The sequence below is a fragment of the Podarcis gaigeae genome (genome assembly GCF_964106915.1).
Source record: "Podarcis gaigeae genome assembly, chromosome: 2".
Lineage (NCBI taxonomy): Eukaryota > Metazoa > Chordata > Lepidosauria > Squamata > Lacertidae > Podarcis > Podarcis gaigeae.
Genome location: NC_139679.1, coordinates 90,044,621 through 90,065,293, shown reverse-complemented (window position 1 = coordinate 90,065,293; position 20,673 = coordinate 90,044,621). Strand labels below are relative to the sequence as shown.

Here is a 20,673-nt window from a genome sequence, read left to right as displayed (position 1 = left end):
TCCCAAACCACAGTGTTTTTAATACTTCTTGATACAGCACCTATAGATACGCCCCTTTTTTGTGCAGTATCTAGATGCTTGGTGTATCTAAACATACTTGATGTTACTGATTCCCAGCACCATTTTAATTTGTTGCTCTGCTGCTGTATGATTCATAAAACAGTAAATCTGCCTCCTCCCATTCTATCAAGCAGATTTTGTTTTAGGTGTGGGTTTGTTTTTCCATTTGAAGGCTATGTGCTCCCCCTTTTCAGAGTTGTGAAAAAGCTTTGACCATTTCACTTCTCTGCTTTTGATAGCAGAAACTGAATTGAGCTGGGAGGTTCTGGATGCTGCCAGTATTTGCAAGCCTGCCCCCCAGCTGTCCTCTGATTGGCCCATTCTCATGGGCAAGGCCTGCTAAGCCATGAAGGCACAGGGGGAGGCTCTGGTGTCCTCCAATGGTGCCGCCACAGTGTGGATGGCCCCAGGAGTGGGCCGCAGCCGCACCGGGCTGCAACCGCCACCCCAAGTTCCAGTTGAGCAGCCATTGTCAGTTTCACTTCTCTGCTTTTGATAGAAGAAACTGAATTGATAGAATTCATTTAGGGTGCTGTGAAAGACCCTTCAGGGCAGGAAATGACAATTATATCCAGCCTTCTGCATTGGAGCTTCTATCTAGCCTTTCTCTCATTAAAGTAAAGGGAGATGTGGAGCACTGGCTTCTCAAATGTGTCTGAATCTGTAGAATTAGTCATTTGTCCCCACCCTTTATCCTTTGAGATTTGTTTTAGTCCTCTGGCAATGAACTTGCAGATTATTCAAAAGATAAAATGCAGTAGGGGGTATACTTTGTAGGGTTGTATGTCAGACAGACCATTAAGATACATGGGGGGAGATTCTGTATCCTGTAGGATCAATCCTCGAGATGCATGAGGGAGCTACATCAAGGAAGGAAAAGCTTGGGAGGCAGGGAGAGAATAGAAGATGCTATTCTGTTGATTCGAAACACCGACAATCAACAAAAAGGTGGACTGTAAGACTTCACTAAATTAATTGGAGAGAGGTGGAAGCAAAAACAGGCTCTCCTGCCTCATGTTAGATACCCCATGAGATGGATGACAGATTAGTTCCTATCTTGTAGTTCCCTGTGCTTCAGAATGTAAGTCCACAGTGGCTATATATGCACTGTTGTTTAGCTTAATGTGGGTAGTTTAGAGAGAAGAGCTGTTGCTCAGTGGTATAGCACCTGCTTCACACACAGAAGGTCTCTAGTACAGTCCTTGGCATTTCCTGGTAGGGCTGGGAATGTCCCTGTCCTGGAACACTGGAAAGCCAGATAGACCAATGGTCTGACATGTTACAAGGCAGCACCCTACGTTGCTTTGTAATTTGGCATTCTGTATGCATGCTATAACATTAAACCTTCCTTTCATAGATAACATGCCACTAATTAGAGAGAAACATTTGCCAAATCCTGTTTTTCATTATGTTCTTGTCAGATTAATTTTTCTTTTTAATCCAGATGGTATAAGCATAACTTTCAGCAGCCATTTGATAAATTTTAGTACAGCTAGGTTTTATGATCTTGAAGTGGGGCAATTGCATGTGGTTTGGAATTGCTAGGCTAGTTTTTTGCACATTTGAGAGCAGGGAGCAACAACCATATATAATAAAATAGTATATACTCACATGCGACTTGGTGTGTTTGCATATCGCTTTAGGTGCAGAACAAGTGGACTGAATTTCATTCTAGACTTGCTTGCTCACTGACTGGAACACTTCTCTGGAGTTTGTTTGCTTTCTCTTTAGGTCGTCCAGTCACAGTAAAAGTACATAATGTTGGGAAACCTGTGAGCAATGTGCTTCTTTGGCATAGAAAGCAGGCAAAACTCTACCAGTGTAGACAGAATGAAGTAATTTCTGTTGTGGGCTGCCCTAGTTTATCCCTGGGAACAAACAACAGGATTGCACACTCTTTCTTTCCTTGCTTCTTCCCTCCTTACTTCCCCAGTGCAAACATTTTGGTTTAATTAAACTGCAATTAAGTGGTTTGTCCAAAATGAGGAATGCCAGTTTACAGACCAGGATCTTAAGCCAGCTACAAACATAATGCTAGACCATTCTTTATCGCTAAATGGACGAGCCTCAGGGAGCCTGTGGTCGGCATGAGCCTTGCTCAATAACCCTTCCTCTCTGCTCCTGAGAGGAGGCATTCTGCTGAGTTTACTTTCAGTTCCAAAGAACCTTGGCTTATTTTTACATGCAGATGAGGAAACCTGGTTTAAAACAAACAATGCTTAGTTGCTAAGCAAGTCAGCTTCAAACCGTGGATTATGAACCTGTCTTGTTTAATTAACTGCTGATTGTTTTGAACCAGGTTTCCTGGGTTGCACTTAACACTAAGCTCAAGCTTCTTTGAGACTGAAAGTAAACTCAGTAGCCATCCTCCTGTTTCTGTGAACACAACACTGATGCTTTGCTCAGGCTCATCGAGGCTTATCCATGCAACACTAAACTATGGCTAAGTGTTGCATGTGGTTTAAGATCCTGCTTCATATGCTAGTATTAATCCACAGTTCCCTGTTTCGGCAAGAATAGTTAATTGCTTAAATGAGTGTGTGCATGCCAAGGAAGGGTGGAGGCAAGGGCAGCATTCTCAATCCTGGCTATTAAACTGTGGTTTAGCAAGCTGGGGATTCAGCATCTGAACATTTAAGCATTCAGCAAGTCTGGATGTTACACTGCTTATTTCAAATATCTCCAGGATACATTTAGAATGGAATCAGCCTCTGTCACTTGGTTTAGAGTTCTTGTTGTTTAGTTGTTTAGTTGAGTCCGACTCTTTGTGACCCCATGGACCAGAGCATGCCAGGCACTCCTGTCTTCCACTGCCTCCCGCAGTTTGTTCAAACTCATGCTGGTAGCTTCGAGAACACTGTCCAACCATCTTGTCCTCTGTCGTCCCCTTCTCCTTGTGCCCTCCATCTTTCCCAGCATCAGGGTCTTTTCCAGGGAGCCTTCTCTTCTCATGAGGTGGCCAAAGTATTGGAGCCTCAGCTTCACAATCTGTCCTTCCAGTAAGCACTCAGGTTTAGAGTTCTAGCTAATGCCAAACCATGATCTCTGCAAATGCAGCAAGAGTTCAGAAAATGGCATCCCTAATGCCTGCTATCAGTTGGTTCCACCAATCACATTCATGTTTTGTTCCGCCTTTCTTAATAATTTGTTTCTGTTTAGGTGATAGGCACTGAACACTCGACAAACTACAGCAGTATTCATTGCTAGCAGTTACTATTTTGATCCATAAAGTACCTAAGTTACTAATCCTGAATGGAATTCCAGTTAAGTGGAACATCGCCTCCCTCTCCTCCCTTCAAATGTCCCCCAATTCTGTTCTGGCATTTCCCCCACCATCCAGGGCATATTGTGAACCAGGTGGGAAGTGGGGAACACAGGGAAAGAAAAGGAAGGAGGAGTTCAGTTGTGCAAGCGGAAGGCCTTGCAGGGACGACCCACTGTTTTTCATTATTTATTTATTCACTTTCTTTTTAGCATTCCGGTTAGGATTCTTTGAGAGACCAATTCTTAATCTCTATATCCAGTTTTTCTCAAGCGGGGAGGGCTGTATTTCTGTTCCCGCGAATGATCAGCTCGGTATTCCTGGAGATTGATTCTGTCAAGAGAGGTGAGGGGGGTGGGAACGGACAAAGTGACAGCTTTCCAAATTAAATGTTGCTGCTTTGTAGAACAATGAGAAATAGGCCAGAGAGAATGGGGTTTGGAATTGTTTAGTAGGTAATTAAAGTAAAGCGTGGATCCATTTCCATCTCCAAATGATGTTTGTGGAGGATTAGAGGAGAGGGAAGGGAAGGGAAGAAGAGTAGGGTGTCAAATGCCCCTTTCCAAAGAGGGATATGCACAAGGAACCATATTGAGTGGTATATTTTAGCCTTTGTTCTAAGATACCAAGTTATTAAATTCTTGCATATAGCCAGGCCACCTTTCAGCATGAGTGATGTAAATGCCAAAAATACTGAGGAATAAAAGGCTTGTAAGCGACACACTGTGCTTCTTAAGTAACATAAATATCTTTCGATCCCGCTGCCGGTTCTGACAGGATTGAAAGACAAAGTGCTACTTTGAACAGCTAGAGTGGTAAACCTAGGTGGTCTGCCCAATCATTCTTTTTAGATTTTTGAGAATATTTGAGTACGGTAATATTTTTAAGGCCATTGCTTTTAAAAGTATATGGTGTTCTTAGAACAGTCACTGATATTGTTTGGATTCTGACAGCACTTGTATGCAGGCATATGCATGAATGTGAGCACACACACATGATATGGACATTTCCTCCAAGAAAGCATCTTTCCATGACAGGAAAGTGGTTTTATTCACACCAATACAACACACATCAGATGGGCAGGGATAATATAATATGATGATGATTTCTGGCAACCAATTAAGGTTAGTCCTTCCTGAAGATGTAGATTTATTTCACTGGGAGGGAGACATGTTGGAGAGTTCATTGTAGATGTAGCCATCCCATTGAAGGATATTTTTATTCCATTGTAGTGACTTTGAAAGTTCTTCATTAAAATTTATTCTTAGCTGTCTGTCAGAGGCAACTTTTTAAAAAGTTACACTCAGTGCCATGTTTCTTAACTAGAAACTATTAAATTTAAAATGCAAAGTACTTAATTAAAAATATAGGCATTTCCATGCTGTTGATCACCATAACAACAAACTGATAGTGCAGATGGTGACCATTAATTTTTAAAATAGAAATAAAAGCAACACCACCACTTTCTGATGTTTACAACCTTGGTTATTAAATCTGCATTATACTATAAAATCTAAGGCTACCAGACACTTGAAATTCCCTTTCATTCTCGTGTCTCTGTATTCGTTTTGCGTGCCTTCCATAACCTTGTCAAAGTTGTAAGAGCTTTGCCAAGAATGACACATGTCAGCAAGCAGAACAAATGTAAATAATACACATTTTTCAAATGTGTTCAGTTTGTATTTCTTTCCTGGCAGGTACTGGAGAAGGAGGAAGGACAGGACTCATGGGGCAGCAAGTGAGCAGGGTAGAAAGGGAGTGGATAGATAAATTTAGTAGAAAGGCTTATGACAACTGTAGGTACAAACTGGGACACTTCAGAAGCATCACCTGGGTTCCTAACCAAGGCTTTTTTTCAGCCGGAACTCAGTTCTGGCACCTCTCAGGTAGACGCCATTGCCGTTATAAGAGAGCAAGGGAGGTGTTCATGGTGAGTTCTGGCACCTCTTTTTCTAGAAAAAGAGCACTGCTTTTAACAATTGTTTTCACATATTTTAAAAAAGGTAAAACTGAGATTTTTCAATGAATTCAAATGCACAGTCCAAAGACCCTGGCATAACTTGTATTATTTTCAAAGGGGCTTCTGCAGAACAACAGGATCCTAATGTCCCACATGAAATTGAAGCATTTTTATATGTATGTATCTGTCTTTGTAAGGAAGTGGACTGGCAGGATCCTTTTGGACTAATTTGCCCTGCAATTTCCACTGCAGACTGAAGAGTCCAGTCATGGATCAGTAGGGTCAGCTGCAAATGTCACACCTGTAAACTTCATTGACCAAATGCCCTGCTTCTTAAACTCACATTTATCCTACCATGGGAACTGTTTTACGTAGCAGTTTTGTATGCCTGTATCATCATCATCATCATCATCATCATCATTTTTATTTCTATCCTGCCTTTTCCCCAGATTGAGACTCAAGGCATCTTACAGATAAAAATACAAAAACACAGATAAAACAGAAAAGGCTAAAAACAAAGTCTACTTCATGTAGTTGCCATAGTGGCCCACTTAGTATTATGGTTATTTTAGGTCATATTTACAAACATGTTTGTATCAGAGCTTTGGGCAATCTCAATCAACTTCTTGGTTTCTTTGTGTTATCTCTCTCATGCATTAGCCAGTACAGCCCTTGCTTTTGAGAAGCACCAAGGGGCTTCATTGGTTGTCCTGGGAAAAGATACCCATAATGATGAACTGATCTTAACTCAGAAATGCAAAGATTACAATGTGAACAGTGGAGGTGAAAGCTGCTGAGCTTTCTTAACAACTGCAAGTGGATAATTTCTCATTGACACGCAGGAGGGCAATGAGACATTTGGTAGATCAGCACCTTTGGCATTGTTCCAGGGACACCTCTTAAGCATGCCAAACTAAGGCATGATCACTTTCCCACCGTATTTAGTCTTTCATTAAATTGCAAGTTATCAATTGGTGCCAGGTAACAATTTATTAACTGTTTGAGGGTTATCTCAGCGCAGTCTCAGGCATTTATAGCTCAGGGAAACATTTCATCCGATATGACATATGCTTTTATTTCTTGGAGATCCACTCGCTCTCTGCTGCCTTTGGGAGAATGGGGCTGAGAGTCCTCCTGTAGCCATAATAAAAAAGCATAAAAGCAACTTGTATTTTGCTGTACTGATCATTCCAGTACTGATTTGCTCAGTATGTAGCTGCCTTTTGTACTGTGCTTTTTGCCGGTGAGTTCCTCAAGAATTTTTGATCATGAATCATTGTGTTTGATTCTTTGCCTCAATGACTGGCACGATTTCATTTGAGTAAGTTTCAATCCAGTCCTTCATGTGACAGAACTGTTATCTGAAAGAGCTTTAGATGGTTCCAGCCATTTCCTTATAAGCCTTTTTTGTCTGGTTGGTAGACACTAAGCATCACAAATACACTCTTCCATCTTTAATGCTGAAAGTGCTGATATATTGCAATGTATCCATGGAATCCTAATCCTTTTGAAATGCATTTGCCTTGGACTGTAGATAAGAGCAACATTGCAGTAAGCGTTGGTAGGAACAAGGTTTGACATGTGTTGCATAGGGTTTGTCTACATATCATGCCAATGTAGAATTGATGTCACCTCTCAGATCTTGGTTGTCATTGGGAAACCTGCATGTGCCTACTGATTGTATGTGATAAATTTATTATTATTCTATCTTGAGGCGAAACACATGATAGTGCTAAACTGCGGTTCTTTGAACATGTTTCAAAATGTTTATTCTGAGATGCACAAAAGTTTCTTTTGCAAAAGAGCTGTCATTAGCTTTTTTGTCTTTAGCCTTTCCATCAGTCTGTGGGTGATACTCAAGGTTGGTTATCCACAGCGTACATCCACTGAATACTGCCTAAGTAATTTGAGCCCATTGGTTCCAATGGGTCTCCTCCAAGTACGACTTGGCTGGATGTCACTAAGTATCCTGGTGTTTCCCTCCCTGCGAGTACAGTGGTGCCTCGCAAGACGAAATTAATCCGTTCCGGGAGTCTCTTCGTCTTGCGAAGCACGGCTATTAGCGGCTTAGCGGCTATTAACAGCTTAGCGGCTTAGCGGCTATTAACGGCTTAGCGGCTTTAAGAAAAAGGAAACAAACTCGCAAGAACTCGCAAGACGTTTCGTCTTGTGAAGCAAGCACATAGGGGAAATCATCTTGCGAAGCGACGCAAAAACCGAAAAACCCTTTCGTCTTCCGCGTTTTTCGTTTTGCGAGGCATTCGTCTTGCAGGGCACCACTGTAGTGAGGTTACCGGGAACCAGGCAGAGGGCCTTCTCAGTAGTGGGCCGCCCTGTGGAACACCCTCCCATCAGATGTCAAGGAAATAAACAACTACTGACTTTTAGAAAACATCTGAAGGCAGCCCTGTTTAGGGAAGTTTTTAACGTTTGATGGGCGGGGTACAAATAAATTATTATTATTATTATTATTATTCCCGAAATCCACATCTTAGCAGCTAGCCTCATGATATAACCTGTATTAGAAATAATAAGGAATGAGAAACGTGATGAATTTAGGTTTCATTTATTTGGAGACATTTCATTTTCAAGTTTTATGAGAACTAAAAGTATTTTTAGAAATGAAATTTGGGGTAAATAGGATTATAATAGGAATATATCATTAAGAACATCTTTGAAATTTCAAGACAGATAAAATGCTTCTTTACCCGGACCATAGTTAAATGATGGTTAGCCCTCTTCCAGGAGGCAGTGATGGGCACCAACTTGAATGGCTTTAAAAGAAGATTACAACAATTAAGAGAAGACAATGCTATAAACAACTAGTAGCCTCAATGGTTGTGTTTTACTGTTGTGTCATAAACCTTATGCCTTTGAATACCAGTTGCTGGGAATTTCAGGTGGGCTGTTGCGCTCACGTCCCGGTTGCAAGCTTCCCACAGGCTACTGTTGGAACAGGATGCTAGACTACGTGACCATCAGCCTGATCTAACAGGCTCATTTTATATTCTTCTTAGGTACTGCATTAAGGTGTGAGCCTGCCTTGACTTTTATGTTCAGTTAAATTATATCTTACAATGGGATGTGTTCTGTTTTTTACTGGACTATTGAATGGGCAGGGCAGTAGAGAGACAACATAGAAAGCTTACTAATGGTGCTATTGATGTTAGCAGGGCTAAGTCAGTTTATGCATCAGTAATCCAGTTTAAAAGCTTTGTGAATCACGGCTTAATATTTTCAGTGGCTCTAGCCAATCTTGTTTCCTGCCTGATTATGTTTGCTAAAACATTTCCTGTCCTTTATTATTATTTTTTTAAGGAGAGGAAGAAGCGAGGAGAGAGCAACAATGACTTGTTTCTAGCCGATGTTTATGCATACCAAGGAAAGTTCCACGAAGCAGCCAAGCTGTACAAAAGAAGTGGACATGAAAACCTGGCTCTTGATATGTACACTGACTTGCGCATGTTTGACTATGCAAAGGTACATGGATGTGATTTATGGGGGGTTTATTTAAACGGCCTCTGGTGTCCAAGAATCAAGCAGTTTCCTTTTGGTGTGTGCATTTTCTTTGGTTCTTCTTTTCTGGAAACTCCTGGTAAATATTACTGACCTAAGTAACTAACCTCTCAGGAACTTTCCCACACAGCACAGTTAAACTATGGAATTCACTCCCACAGGATGTATTGATGACCACCAATTTGGGCAGTTTCAAAAATGGATTAGAGACATTCTTGGAGGATAAAGCTGTCAATGGCTGCTAGCCCAGATGGCTGTGTACTGCCTCCTCCAGTGTTGCAGGCAGTGTCCCTCTGGATACTAGTTGCTGGGAATCTCAAGTGGGGAGAGTTCTATTGAACTCAGGTTCTGCTTCCAGTGTGTGGTGTAGTGGTTAAGAGTGATGGACTCGTAATCTGGTGAACCGGGTTCGCTTCCCTGCTCCTCCACATGCTGCTGCTGGGTGACCTTCGGCTAGTCACACTTCTCTGAAGTCTCTCAGCCCCACTCACCTCACAGAGTGTTTGTTGTGGGGGAGGAAGGGAAAGGAGATTATTAGCCACTTTGAGACTCCTTAGGGTAGTGATAAAGCGGGATATCAAATCCAAACTCTTCTTCCAGGCTTCCCGTAGGCATCTAGTTTGTCCCTGTGAGAACAGGAAGCTGGTCTAGGTGGACCTTTCACTTGACCCGACAGGGTTCTTTGTACAGTCTTAGGAACCTACATGGTGGTATTGTGCTGCATTACTGTGCAAGAATGTGGCTTAAAAACTGGGATTCCCATTGTATGTCAGCAAGTTTCACAATACCAGTTAACAGCCTCTGAAATAATCTTTGATTCCTTTGATCCTGTAAATGACCCCTGAAGTTGTTTTTGTATACGTCTGCAAATCAAATTCCCATGTAGAAATAAGTTGTACACAATATGAAGAATGTGACAGTTTTACATGCACTTTCATAAGTTTTATGTCGCAGACTTTTAACGTCTTCTGTGGTATTTTTCTTATCAAAAACCTTGAAAATCAGTACACTTTATAGTCTCATTAATCACTCGTTACAGACTTGCTCCATCCATTACTGGACATAAGCTTTGCCTTGGCGCACATATTTCTAAATTTCTTTTCTGTAGGGGGGAAAGGTCATCTGAAATGCAGATGGTATTGTCAGTGTTTGAGCAACACTGCTTTTCTTTAGCAAGTTACACTAAAAATTGCAAGGTCTTAATATCGGTTTGTGTTTAAACTCCTCTGAAGCAGAAATCTAATTCATAGAGTAGAAATTTGTCATCATGCTAATAAGAATTTTCACAATGCTGAACCAGCTTAGAGTAAAATGAAATCTTTTCAGGGTAGCAGAGCTTCATATAGAGGCTAATGACATATTACACACATTAAGCCCTGAAAGTTGGGTTTTCAGTCTGTTTATTTAATGTTAAAGAAATAGCAGCTCTGAATGAAGAAGCAATAAGGGATTACTTAACTCTTTCCCCATCCTCTCAGTCTCTCCCTCACTCCAAATCCCTCCTCTTGAAATCTGCTTTTCCTTTTTTAAAAAAAAATCACACAGCTGCCAGAGCTTCATTACACATATTTGCATGTAATGAAGTTAACTTCACGGACAAAAGAGCAACTAAACTGAGTCAATTTTATTCAGTGGTTGAACTTTGGTTTGCTAGTATTGCTTTTTAAAAGTGTATGCAGATTCTTATTTTTTGCCTGCTACCCTCAGGCTACTAGACATTTGCAGAGCCTGTCTCTTGAGCCTTGATAGTTTCAAACGACCCTGGACAGTTTGTAGTTGGGAGGGGGGATCCTATACTGTGGGGACAGCTCTGGAGATCATGTGCATATGGGACCTTAGATTTCTTATCAGTATACCAAATCACACATTACTGTCAACCCACAAGTAATTTATTGCAGTTCAGGAAACTGAACTTTCTGCTTCTAATTTATTTCAGTGATCTAAGCTACAAAACGCAATTACACAAAACAAACACTGTCTCTCTCATTTCTTGGTTCAGCTTCTTCTCAGTCAAATAAAACAAAATGCTCTTATTTTTAACTGGACCCCACAGAACAGCAGGATGTTCTTAAGCAGAATTGAATTTAATGTTCCGTAAATGCTGTTCTGGGCTCACATTCGCTGCAATGATGCTATATACCAGTCACACTAATTCAGAGTGGTTACTTCATTCCACTTAGTGTCTGATCTCTGCCGAGTTCTTGTAGTGTGGTACAATCTAGCAACTGGATATATTCCCTTGCATTACATTAAAACCAGTTTGCTGCAGGGATGTGCCAGGATGACTTACGACACTATTTCACCCAACACGATGTGATTCCCTGCAGGCTTGGTTACAGTTGTGTCCCATTCTAAGTATGTGCTTACTCTGCTTCGAGCAACAGGATTTCTGTCATTTTTCGTGGCCTCCTAACTGATCAGTTTCTTTTCTGTGTTTCTCTGTTCCCTCCACCCCCAAATCCAATAGGTTGTAGCCATCTGGTATCAACTGATAGGGCTGTATGGTAGATATGTGTCATATTCACAGCCCTTCTCATACAGCAAACATTAAACTAGCACAACAGGTACCCGGCCATAGGCACTTTTCCTTTACTGTGCCATAAGTATTTTAGTAACATCTGGGTTTGTGTCAAATGTGTTACATCTCTCTAAAAACCAGAGGTGCTTTACGGTCTTTGTAATACATGTTTTCAAAACAGTCTAGCAATTTAGGCCTCTTTGGTTGCCATTTTGTAAATGTAGAACCTAGGAGAGAGAGTACAAGCTCATGGTGACTTACAGAATCACAGGTGGTTGCCCCTTCACAGAGATGCCAAAAACTGAATCAGAGGCATGAGGTGTGGAAACCATGTTTCCTGGCTCTTTGATTGAGAGACCTTCCTCATCAAAATCCAGCACTCTGTCTCTTGAGCCACTTGTAGGAGAACACTAGTAAAAAGTAATTTTGCAATTAATGAAGTGTTTGGGTCAACTATCACATTCTAGTCTCACATGTTTGCTAATCCTTTCCTTAAGAGCTGTTAAGTAAGCCAAATTTGCCATTATGGTTTTCGACCAGATTTCATAATTGAATCCATTGTCTTTAGGACGTCTTAAATTGTAAGAGTGACCTGTTTCGAGAAAACTGTCACCTGTCTCTTAACTTTATTTACAGATGTTGTTCTTGGCAAGTCATGGAAAGCGGGCAAAAACTGATATTTAATTGGTTTTTCCTCCAGAGAATTTTCTGCAGACATTCTGTTTTCTCTGTGTTCAAACTATGAGAGTTCTTGTGTATTTTGTAATACCAGTCATGCTTAAATCTAATCAGTTGATTTAGTAATTTCTTCTTTTTTTTTACTCCCCATGTGATGTAAACTGCAATTAAGTTACCAGAGTATATTGAAAAGTGAGTTGGTAGGGAAATGGGTATTTGGAATGGGCAGTTGGCACAGTGAATGCTACAGGAAGCATCGTGATTGTCATCTCCTGCACTTTACTCAGGAATTCCTTGGCTCCGGAGATCCCAAAGATACGAAGATGCTAATTACAAAACAAGCAGACTGGGCCAAGAACATCAATGAACCCAAATCAGCTGTGGAGATGTACATTACTGCCGGCGAGCACATGAAGGCCATAGAAATCAGCGGAGATCAGGGCTGGGTTGATGTGTATGTCTTGATTTGTTTTTTTCAGAGCTATATGTTGCCATTGTTCAGCAGAAATATTGCCAATTTTTTCTGGTTGTGCTCACTCTATGGGTTGCACGTGTTGAGGGAGGGAATTCCTATATTGGCATAGTGGGAGTGGGGTCTGTACCTAGTGAGAGATGTAGAGTGCCCCTGAATTACTTAGGGGCTCAGTTGTGCTAGTTGTTGTACAAATCTGTAACTGAAGATAGTTGAAGATTATGGTGCCTGTGTGATTTACATGTTCAGCAACCCTGTTTTCAAAGCATTCATCCATTCCTTTGTACTTTTGTGTATGGCTGCTTTTACACAAAATTGCATTCCAAGTGGCTCTGAGCATATCAAATGAGTAGCAACAGATAAAAGAATTCAAAACCATGGTATGAAAAATTAAAATTACAAGAACAATTATAAGGACATTCTTCAAGGTTATCTATAATTACTCTGATTTGTTGAATGTTGGTTTCAGAGTCTTAAGAAAACACTGCTGAAGATAAAGCATGCATGAAATATGAATTTCTTAGGATTTTAAGAGGATTCCAGAGTCTGCATCAAAGCTGCAGACTGGATTCTCTGTAGCAAGGCTGTGCCATGCACACTAGAAGTTGCAGTTTTGTAGCTGGAAGCTTTTGCTTACAGTCCAGGAGTCCTTTCTGGTGAACAGGCAGGTTTATAGTTTGGCAAGGAACTTTCCGGTCTATGCATGTAAACAAAAGTGCTTTGCCTTCATACTTAGAACTCTGTACAACAAGTTGCATGCATATGTTTTCAAGAGGTAGCAAGAACTAAGAGTTTTATAGCCACTGATGGGTCTTCTTCTTCTGCATCTAGATTGATTGATATTGCTCGGAAGCTGGATAAAGCTGAGCGCGAGCCTTTGACAAAGTGTGCCTACTATTTCAAAAAGCTATTTAACCATGGCTACGCAGCGGAAATCTATACAAAGATTGGGGACTTGAAGGCCTTGATACAGCTCCATGTGGAAACTCAGCAGTGGGATGAGGTAAGTACAACTCATTTATCACCCTCTGGGTATCTGCATCCTGGATATATTCTAGTCCTTAAATCTTTTCAATTGCATAAACAAAATTTCTCCTTTTTTAATAACTTAAGTTGCATGCATGCCAGTGTTCTATCATGCATTTCAGAGTAACCTTGCTACTTGAGGAGAAATAAACCAATTGCATGAGAAGCCTGTCACCTGAGGAATTCCTCAATTACAGTGAGCTATTTACCTCAGATGCTGATCTGTGACATCTTTGTGCCACATGGGGCTCATTTTGTCACATGAAAAAGAGGTCAACAGAGGGGAAGAGAGAATGGTTTGCGGGAGATGATATTCACTTAGCACAGCTTGCTACCCTTTTGCCATATTTCCCTGTTGTGTGGAACTGCAAAGCCACCCTTAGGATTTTCTGGTATGACTGAACTAATGCAGTTTACCAAAATCTGAATGGATCTATGCAGCCCATTTTTACTCAGGAATTGGCCAGGAATTCAAGTGGCAGATAGAGATGATGGAAGTCATAGCCCAAACTGTCTGGAGGGCACCAGGATGGGGAAGGTTGGATTACAGAATTCATTTTCAATTGTCTGGGGGAAGCATTACTTATTGAAATGGCGTGCTGTTGATAAATTTCTGTCACAAGGCACCAGTTCTTGACTGTAATGCAAACCAGGTCTGAAACCCAAGACCCACATGTGGCAAACTACTTCACTTTGATTTCATTGTTTATTTGCCATCAGGAACAGTTCCTCAGATGTATTTCTGAATTGGAAAATCATTTATGTTCAGCTATGTTTCTCAGCAAGCATGTTAAGAATGATTTTTATCTGGTACTTAGGCATTTGCTTTGTGTGAAAAGCACCCTGGATTTAAGGATGAGGTCTATGTTCCTTACGCTCAGTGGCTGGCAGAAAATGATAGATTTGAAGAAGCCCAAAAAGGTAGGACAGCATTGCAAGTATGCCTATGTGTGTGTTTGACTAAAATGTTGATATCACTCAACATGCCTTGGGAAAGTTCCCAGGAACAAAGGTTCAAGCACTGTCTCTTTGAAAGTGATGCTAAAATTTGCATTAAAAGCCAAAGAAGACTCTTAAATGGATCTTACTCAATACTTACTTTAGTTGTTGGGTAAGCCAGTGTTTCCCAACCTTGTGCCTCCAGATGTTTTTGGCCTACAACTCCCATCATCCCTGACCACTGGTCTTGCTAGCTAGGGATGATGGGAGTTGTAGGCCAAAAACATCTGGAGGCACAAGGTTGGGAAACACTGGGGTAAGCTTCTTGTCACTAACAGCAGCAACAAATTTAATAAAGTATAAGTTCAGTAAAAAGAGCAGACAAAAAAGTAGATTCTACATCTAGTGTTTCTACTTACTTTCTGCTCCAACAGCCCTTGATAATAATTTGACACATATATATTCTGTTGGTTTTTTTTAAGGCATGTACTGGTATTGGGGGGACGTGGATGGCGCTGTGGTCTAAACCACAGAGCCTAGGGCTTACTGATCAGAAGGTTGGCGTTTCGAATCCCCGTGATGGGGCGAACTCCCGTTGCTCGGTCCCTGCTCCTGCCCAACCTAGCAGTTCGAAAGCATGTCAAAATACAAGTAGATAAATGGGTACTGCTCCGGCAGGAAGGTAAACGGTGTTTCTGTGCGCTACTCTGGTTCACCAGAAGTGGCTTAGTCATGCTGGCCACATGACCCGGAAGCTGTACGCCGGCTCCCTCGGCCAATAAAGCGAGATGAGCACCGCAACCCCAGAGTCGTCCACGACTGGACCTAACGGCCGGGGTCCCTTTACCTTTACCTTTACTGGTATTGGGGAAAGGATTATCCCAGTCTGAATAACTAGAATAGCAGCAGCTCTCAGGAGAGCTAGAAAAGCATTTGGCAGTCTTGCACATTCATACCTAGTCTTTAGGAACAACAATAATAATAATGAGCCTTCATGTCCTTTGCATATCAGTGGAACACATTTGGATTGCTTCTCTAGCCATAGGGCGGTGATGAGTCAGATATGAAAATCTATGAGAATGCAGTTTGTAGAGCAGCAAATTCTGTGTATTACCTTTCATAAGCAGTTCTGTTGTATAAGTTGCACATGGGAACAAGACCATTAACAGAAAACATAAGTGTGAATTAGCCCTCAAAGCTCATTCTCATTTCTGTTTTGGGCTTTTGTAAAGCATATATTTACTGAGTAGAATCTGGACCAAGTTTTAATTTCAGCTAGTGACTCTTTATATTTTGAGCTTATTTGCACTTTACATTTTGAACTTGGGTGCAAGGACCCGAGTTTAAATGGCAAATACATATATGGCTTTGTTGATTTGGAAGTGGATGTTTGTGTTTTAAGTGACAGGGTTTCTCAGCAATGAACAGTAAGCAGCAGTTAGGAAAGGATCAGGGCTCTGCTTTCACATATATTGCAGGGAATATTGATCACTTAAATGCACATGTGCAATTCCTTAGTCATTACTGCCGCTGATGGGTTTTTTTGCCATTTTAACTTGGGTTTGTACTGAACTCAAAAACTAAAGTGTGAATTAAATCTCTTATGTGTAGGCTTTCTTTTGATCAGAATTATTTTGCAGCTATCGAGACACAAATAAATTTGATTGGCTCCTTAGCTAGATAAACACCCAGTTACAGTTTTCCTCACTTCACTGCTTTTCAGCCCATTTAGTGCTGCTGCACCATCTCATTGGTTTCAATGGGTCTTTTCAGGAACCATAAAAAGGCAACCTTGAAATAAATGGGAGTTGTGCAGCAGCAGTGCTTGCTGGATTGTGCCCACAAAGCACATGAAAGAAGCCCAAGACACCACAAAAGCCACAAAGTACATTTTTGAAGTATCTACTGCTACATTAACTTCCCCACAAACATGGAGAAGAATACTAGGGTGTAATCCCTTTCATCTGCTCCTTTGTTTAGTTGTGGGCTCTGTTCTTAATTTTAATCAAGTTAATTGGTTTAATCACTTTGTAAAATCTTCTTTATTTTGGCCCCCTTTGCAGCATTCCACAAGGCTGGCAGGCAAACCGAGGCCGTAAAAGTGTTGGAACAATTAACTCGCAACGCTGTGGTAGAAAGCCGATTCAATGATGCAGGATATTATTACTGGATGCTGTCCATGCAGTGTTTAGATATCGCTCAAGGTAAGGAAATACAAGCAAGTTTACATGTAATCTGTTCATTCCCAAAGGCAGAACATCTCTCAAACTCTGATGGCTTAACTGAAAACTCATTGTGAATTGCGTTGTACCAGACTTTTGAATTTTGTTATATTGTACATATTATGATCTTATCTTTTCATGTATGGCTGAGAAGAGAAACCTCATTCTTAACTCTAGCTCAAGCTCTGTCTTCTAAGGAAACTAGGTAACTCCAGTTTCTCAAAACATGGAGGCACACACATCTGCTAGGGGAAGCCCAAGCTCAGTCTGATTGAATGAACAGAATGGGGTTGGTTATGCCCACTTATTCATTTCAAGGTGGAGGGCTTGTCGACAGTCCTGCTCTTCCACAGGCTTCTTCTTCTTCTGGTATTCCTCCTTTGGGAACCTTGAAAAATGTTCATTTATTTAAAATGTTTGTCTCCTGCCCTCCCTTTTTTTACTGATCCCAGGGTGGGGTTTAGATCATATCACAAACACAGCAAGAGCAGAAAATACAATAGTGTGAATATGATTAAAGTTCCTGTTAAAAAAATAAAGTTCCAGCAAAATTTCCATAGGTTGATATCATGCAGATGCTTGTGGAAACATAATCATTTGGGGTTGCTTCCAAAAAGAAACTACTGTTGGTGTCAACTGAATCTCCAAGCTGAGAGTATTCCACAACTCAGGTGCCAACATCAAAAAGGCCCTGTGCTATGTTACTGCTAAATGTACAGTCCCTTGGTATCAGAGCAGCAGGAAGGGCCCCACCTTTAAAGATCTTAACATCTTGACAGGTCGGTGTCAAGAGAGGTGCTTTTGTGGACTTGATTCTTTTCCCCATCCATATGCTTTCCCTTCCAATATCCCAGGCACAAAATATGGGGACAAGTTTTGGGTTGGGGTTTTGGTCTTCATTTAGGAAAGCTCACTGTGGCTGATGACATCTGCCGTACATCATTCCTTAGCATGCTGCTCAATGGGTGGCCAGAAGGCTAAAGTTCAGAGCTACTGGTCTTTAAAAGTGAAAGGCTTTTACAGGGTAGAGAAGTTGACATTCATTTGTTCTTCTAGAATGTGATTCTTGTTCTGGCAATAGCATTGGGGAAGCTGAGCCATGGGCCCAGGGCCCTATTGGGCAAGCTCCAAAACTAGGGCTGCTGGAGAGGTTTCTCAGTCTAAATGCTGAGAAGAGAGGAGGTTTCAGAAGCCATTTATGAATCTTTACACTTCACTGTTAGCAATCCTTTGCTTAGGGGGATTTAATGTGTAGACAACTGTGCTGAGGAGCACAGCCTCAACACGCATCTCAAACATGTTTCACTGAGGATGGGTCCCACTGAGTTTCCTGCTGAGTACTGTAGGGATTGCAGCCTTTGCATACAAAGTAGCTTAAACTATTTCTTTAATGCATACAGTGATCTTATAAAGCAGGCAGCTTATTGTTCCTGTTTCACAGAGTGGGGTTTACACTAGGAAAGAGCAATTTGCCCAGGAACATGTCAGTCTGAGAGCTGATTTTGGCTCCATATTCATTATTCCCACTACCGTAAGATGCTGTCTGTCCCTAGCTTTGTGTGACCCAAAATTAAGGTGGAGCAGGCATTATAATTTTTTAAACAACACTGTACAAACATTGATATCATTTTGCCAGTACTCTTAAATACTGTTCACTGAGTAAAGTCGCTGCCCTTCCTGTGCACACTTACATGGAAGTAAGCCCTATGGAACACAATGGGACTGCCGTCCAAGTAAACCTGTACAGCAGTGGCGATAATATTGTGTAAATTATTCCAAAAATGCTTGTTCAGTCTAAATGTAAACATGGAAAATGTTATTTCCTTTAGTTATAGCTTCTGCAGATGGTGTTGCTAGAAATGTGCTCCGCTATTAGCTATGGCCCCTGGCTGTGTTAAAACTATGCATTTGTCTTCTTAATTTTCCTGCTTTTAAAGCCCAAAATGACATATAAAGCTCACCAAACTACATAAGCTATACTTGGAGGCACACTTGCTCAGTGGTGCTAATCTCTTAGGGGTGTTAATGCAGTAAGCAGGATGGGTCTGTGATCTTTCTTGAGTAAGTCTCTCACTGCAGGTTGGCAACTGATCAGAGGTTTTATATTGATGCTGCCTTTCCCTCCCTCAGACAACGAGCAGCAGAAGACTGAAATGTTACAGAAGTTTCACCACTTCCAGCACTTGGCAGAACTTTATCATGCCTATCACTTCATCCACAAATGCACTGTAAGATTTTCACATGGAGCTTCACAGTTAGTGCACTCTTTGTCCTTTGAAACCATTCAAAAGACTGTTAACTGATGCAATGTGTTTCTTAGGCCTCTTGTGTCTTACCCAGCATATCCTCTCATGGAGAGGCTGGTATAAGATTGTCCCCTGAGTAGCTTATCTTTGTTGCCTCTTTCTTTAAAGTTGAGATTAGATCTAATCTGTTTGGATTCTTCAAGTGTTGTTGCTTTCTGAATAAAGGAAAGCAGTGTGATGCAAGATAGCAATCAACTAATGCTTAATTCTGTGCATTTCTTTATTAGCTTAACCTTTAATTTTTTTTTTAACATTGCAGGAAGAACCCTTCAATTACTACTTGCCTGAAACACTCTTTAATGTCTCTCGGTTTTTACTTCATAGCTTGACCAAGGAAACACCTTTGGGAATTTCTAAAGTGTATCCTTTAAAAGGCAAAATCCAAATTCAAGAGCTGACAGGCCAAGCAGAAGGCTCATTGGTGTTGTCTGTTACTGGTGTGCTGCAAAAATCTATGTGATACTTGCTCTCTCAGAGCTACATTACACAGAATATCAATAGGTTGCTATTCCATCCTCTGTATGATGTTTGAACCTCCAACCCTCTTTAAACACCTGAAAGCATAAAACACTTCCTGCATAGCTTTAGAAACATCTGTGAACCGTACAGACATGTTGCTTAGAAAATTAGCCCTTCACTTGGGCAGATGAAGTTGGATCTTCACGTTGCCACACGACTCACCATTGTGTTTGCTGCAGCAGACCAGCATGGTTACCTTTCTGGGGTTTGTCACTGTGAAGATTGTAGATACGTTACACTTGCCATAAGGAGTCTCTTGACTGGCCATACAGTTTAGTTCAAGGCATGCAAAGTTCAGGCAAGTATCTGGAATGTAACCGAGCTTTTCCTCCCACCTCTCCATGGATGAATGTGTGGGACAACTTGTTTCCTATCACTTCCTTTGGGAAGGGGCCATGCCTTAGTGACAGAGTATCCATGTTCAATCCTTGGCATCTCCAGGTAGGTCTAGGAGAGACTCTCATATGAAATCTTGGAGAGCGCTGAGCTAAATAGATCTGACTGGCTCTTGACAATCCTCCTTTTGGCCTGGCTCCAAATATGAAACTTCCTTCGTTTCTGTCCAGAATTGCTTTTCTGGAAGCTTGGTCCTGGTCTCCACAGACCACATTTATGATCAGCTTGAATTCAAGCTTAAGCTGCATGGTGTGTTTTCCCTGGGATTTTTGAGTTTCTAAGATAAACAGGCTTCATTACAATAAGAGGATGGCCAAGGTTTTAGGGTGGGTTAGTTTCTTGAAGGAGGTTCCTCATAACTTGCCCCTTCAGTCTTGCTCTTTTCTGTTCAGTGAAGTCCAGTTAACCCAGTTTAAGTGAAAATATTTGAATTGAGGCCTGTTAATTCCTGTCAAATGCATTTAGTTTATCTAGACAGCAGATTTGGCCCCACTTGCTGTCTAATCACCTTTCATCTGGAAGGAAGCACCCTTGTTTTTTGTAATGGACCTTGGTATGAAAAACAGACTGTAGTGATGCTTTTCTACTGGCTTCCTTTTGCATGCAATAATTTATGTTGCAAGGTGGAGGCATTTTGACCAACAACCAAAAAGGGGGTTCTTTAAGAAAAGCCATCTCTGTGTCCCCTCTTCTCTGTGCAAACATCACTAATTTCAAAGAAGCACCCTTCATATTGATGGGATTTCTCTTTCAAAACACCATCCCCTTCAGCCATCTAGCAGTTGTTTCACATTTTGTT

The 20,673-nt window shown here is 41.2% G+C and overlaps 1 protein-coding gene across 2 annotated transcripts in view; it reads left to right on the top strand.

Annotated features, from left to right (window-relative positions):
- Positions 1-20,673, top strand: part of IFT122 (intraflagellar transport 122) — a 69,488-nt gene that overhangs the window by 36,263 nt on the left and 12,552 nt on the right. For both annotated transcript variants that reach the window (XM_083723250.1, XM_083723251.1), the window contains 7 exons: positions 8,601-8,762; positions 12,282-12,448; positions 13,298-13,469; positions 14,311-14,413; positions 16,495-16,635; positions 18,784-18,881; positions 19,219-19,319. In XM_083723250.1, the coding sequence (XP_083579376.1) occupies positions 8,601-8,762; positions 12,282-12,448; positions 13,298-13,469; positions 14,311-14,413; positions 16,495-16,635; positions 18,784-18,881; positions 19,219-19,319 (944 nt within the window). The remainder of the gene's footprint in view (positions 1-8,600; positions 8,763-12,281; positions 12,449-13,297; positions 13,470-14,310; positions 14,414-16,494; positions 16,636-18,783; positions 18,882-19,218; positions 19,320-20,673) is intronic.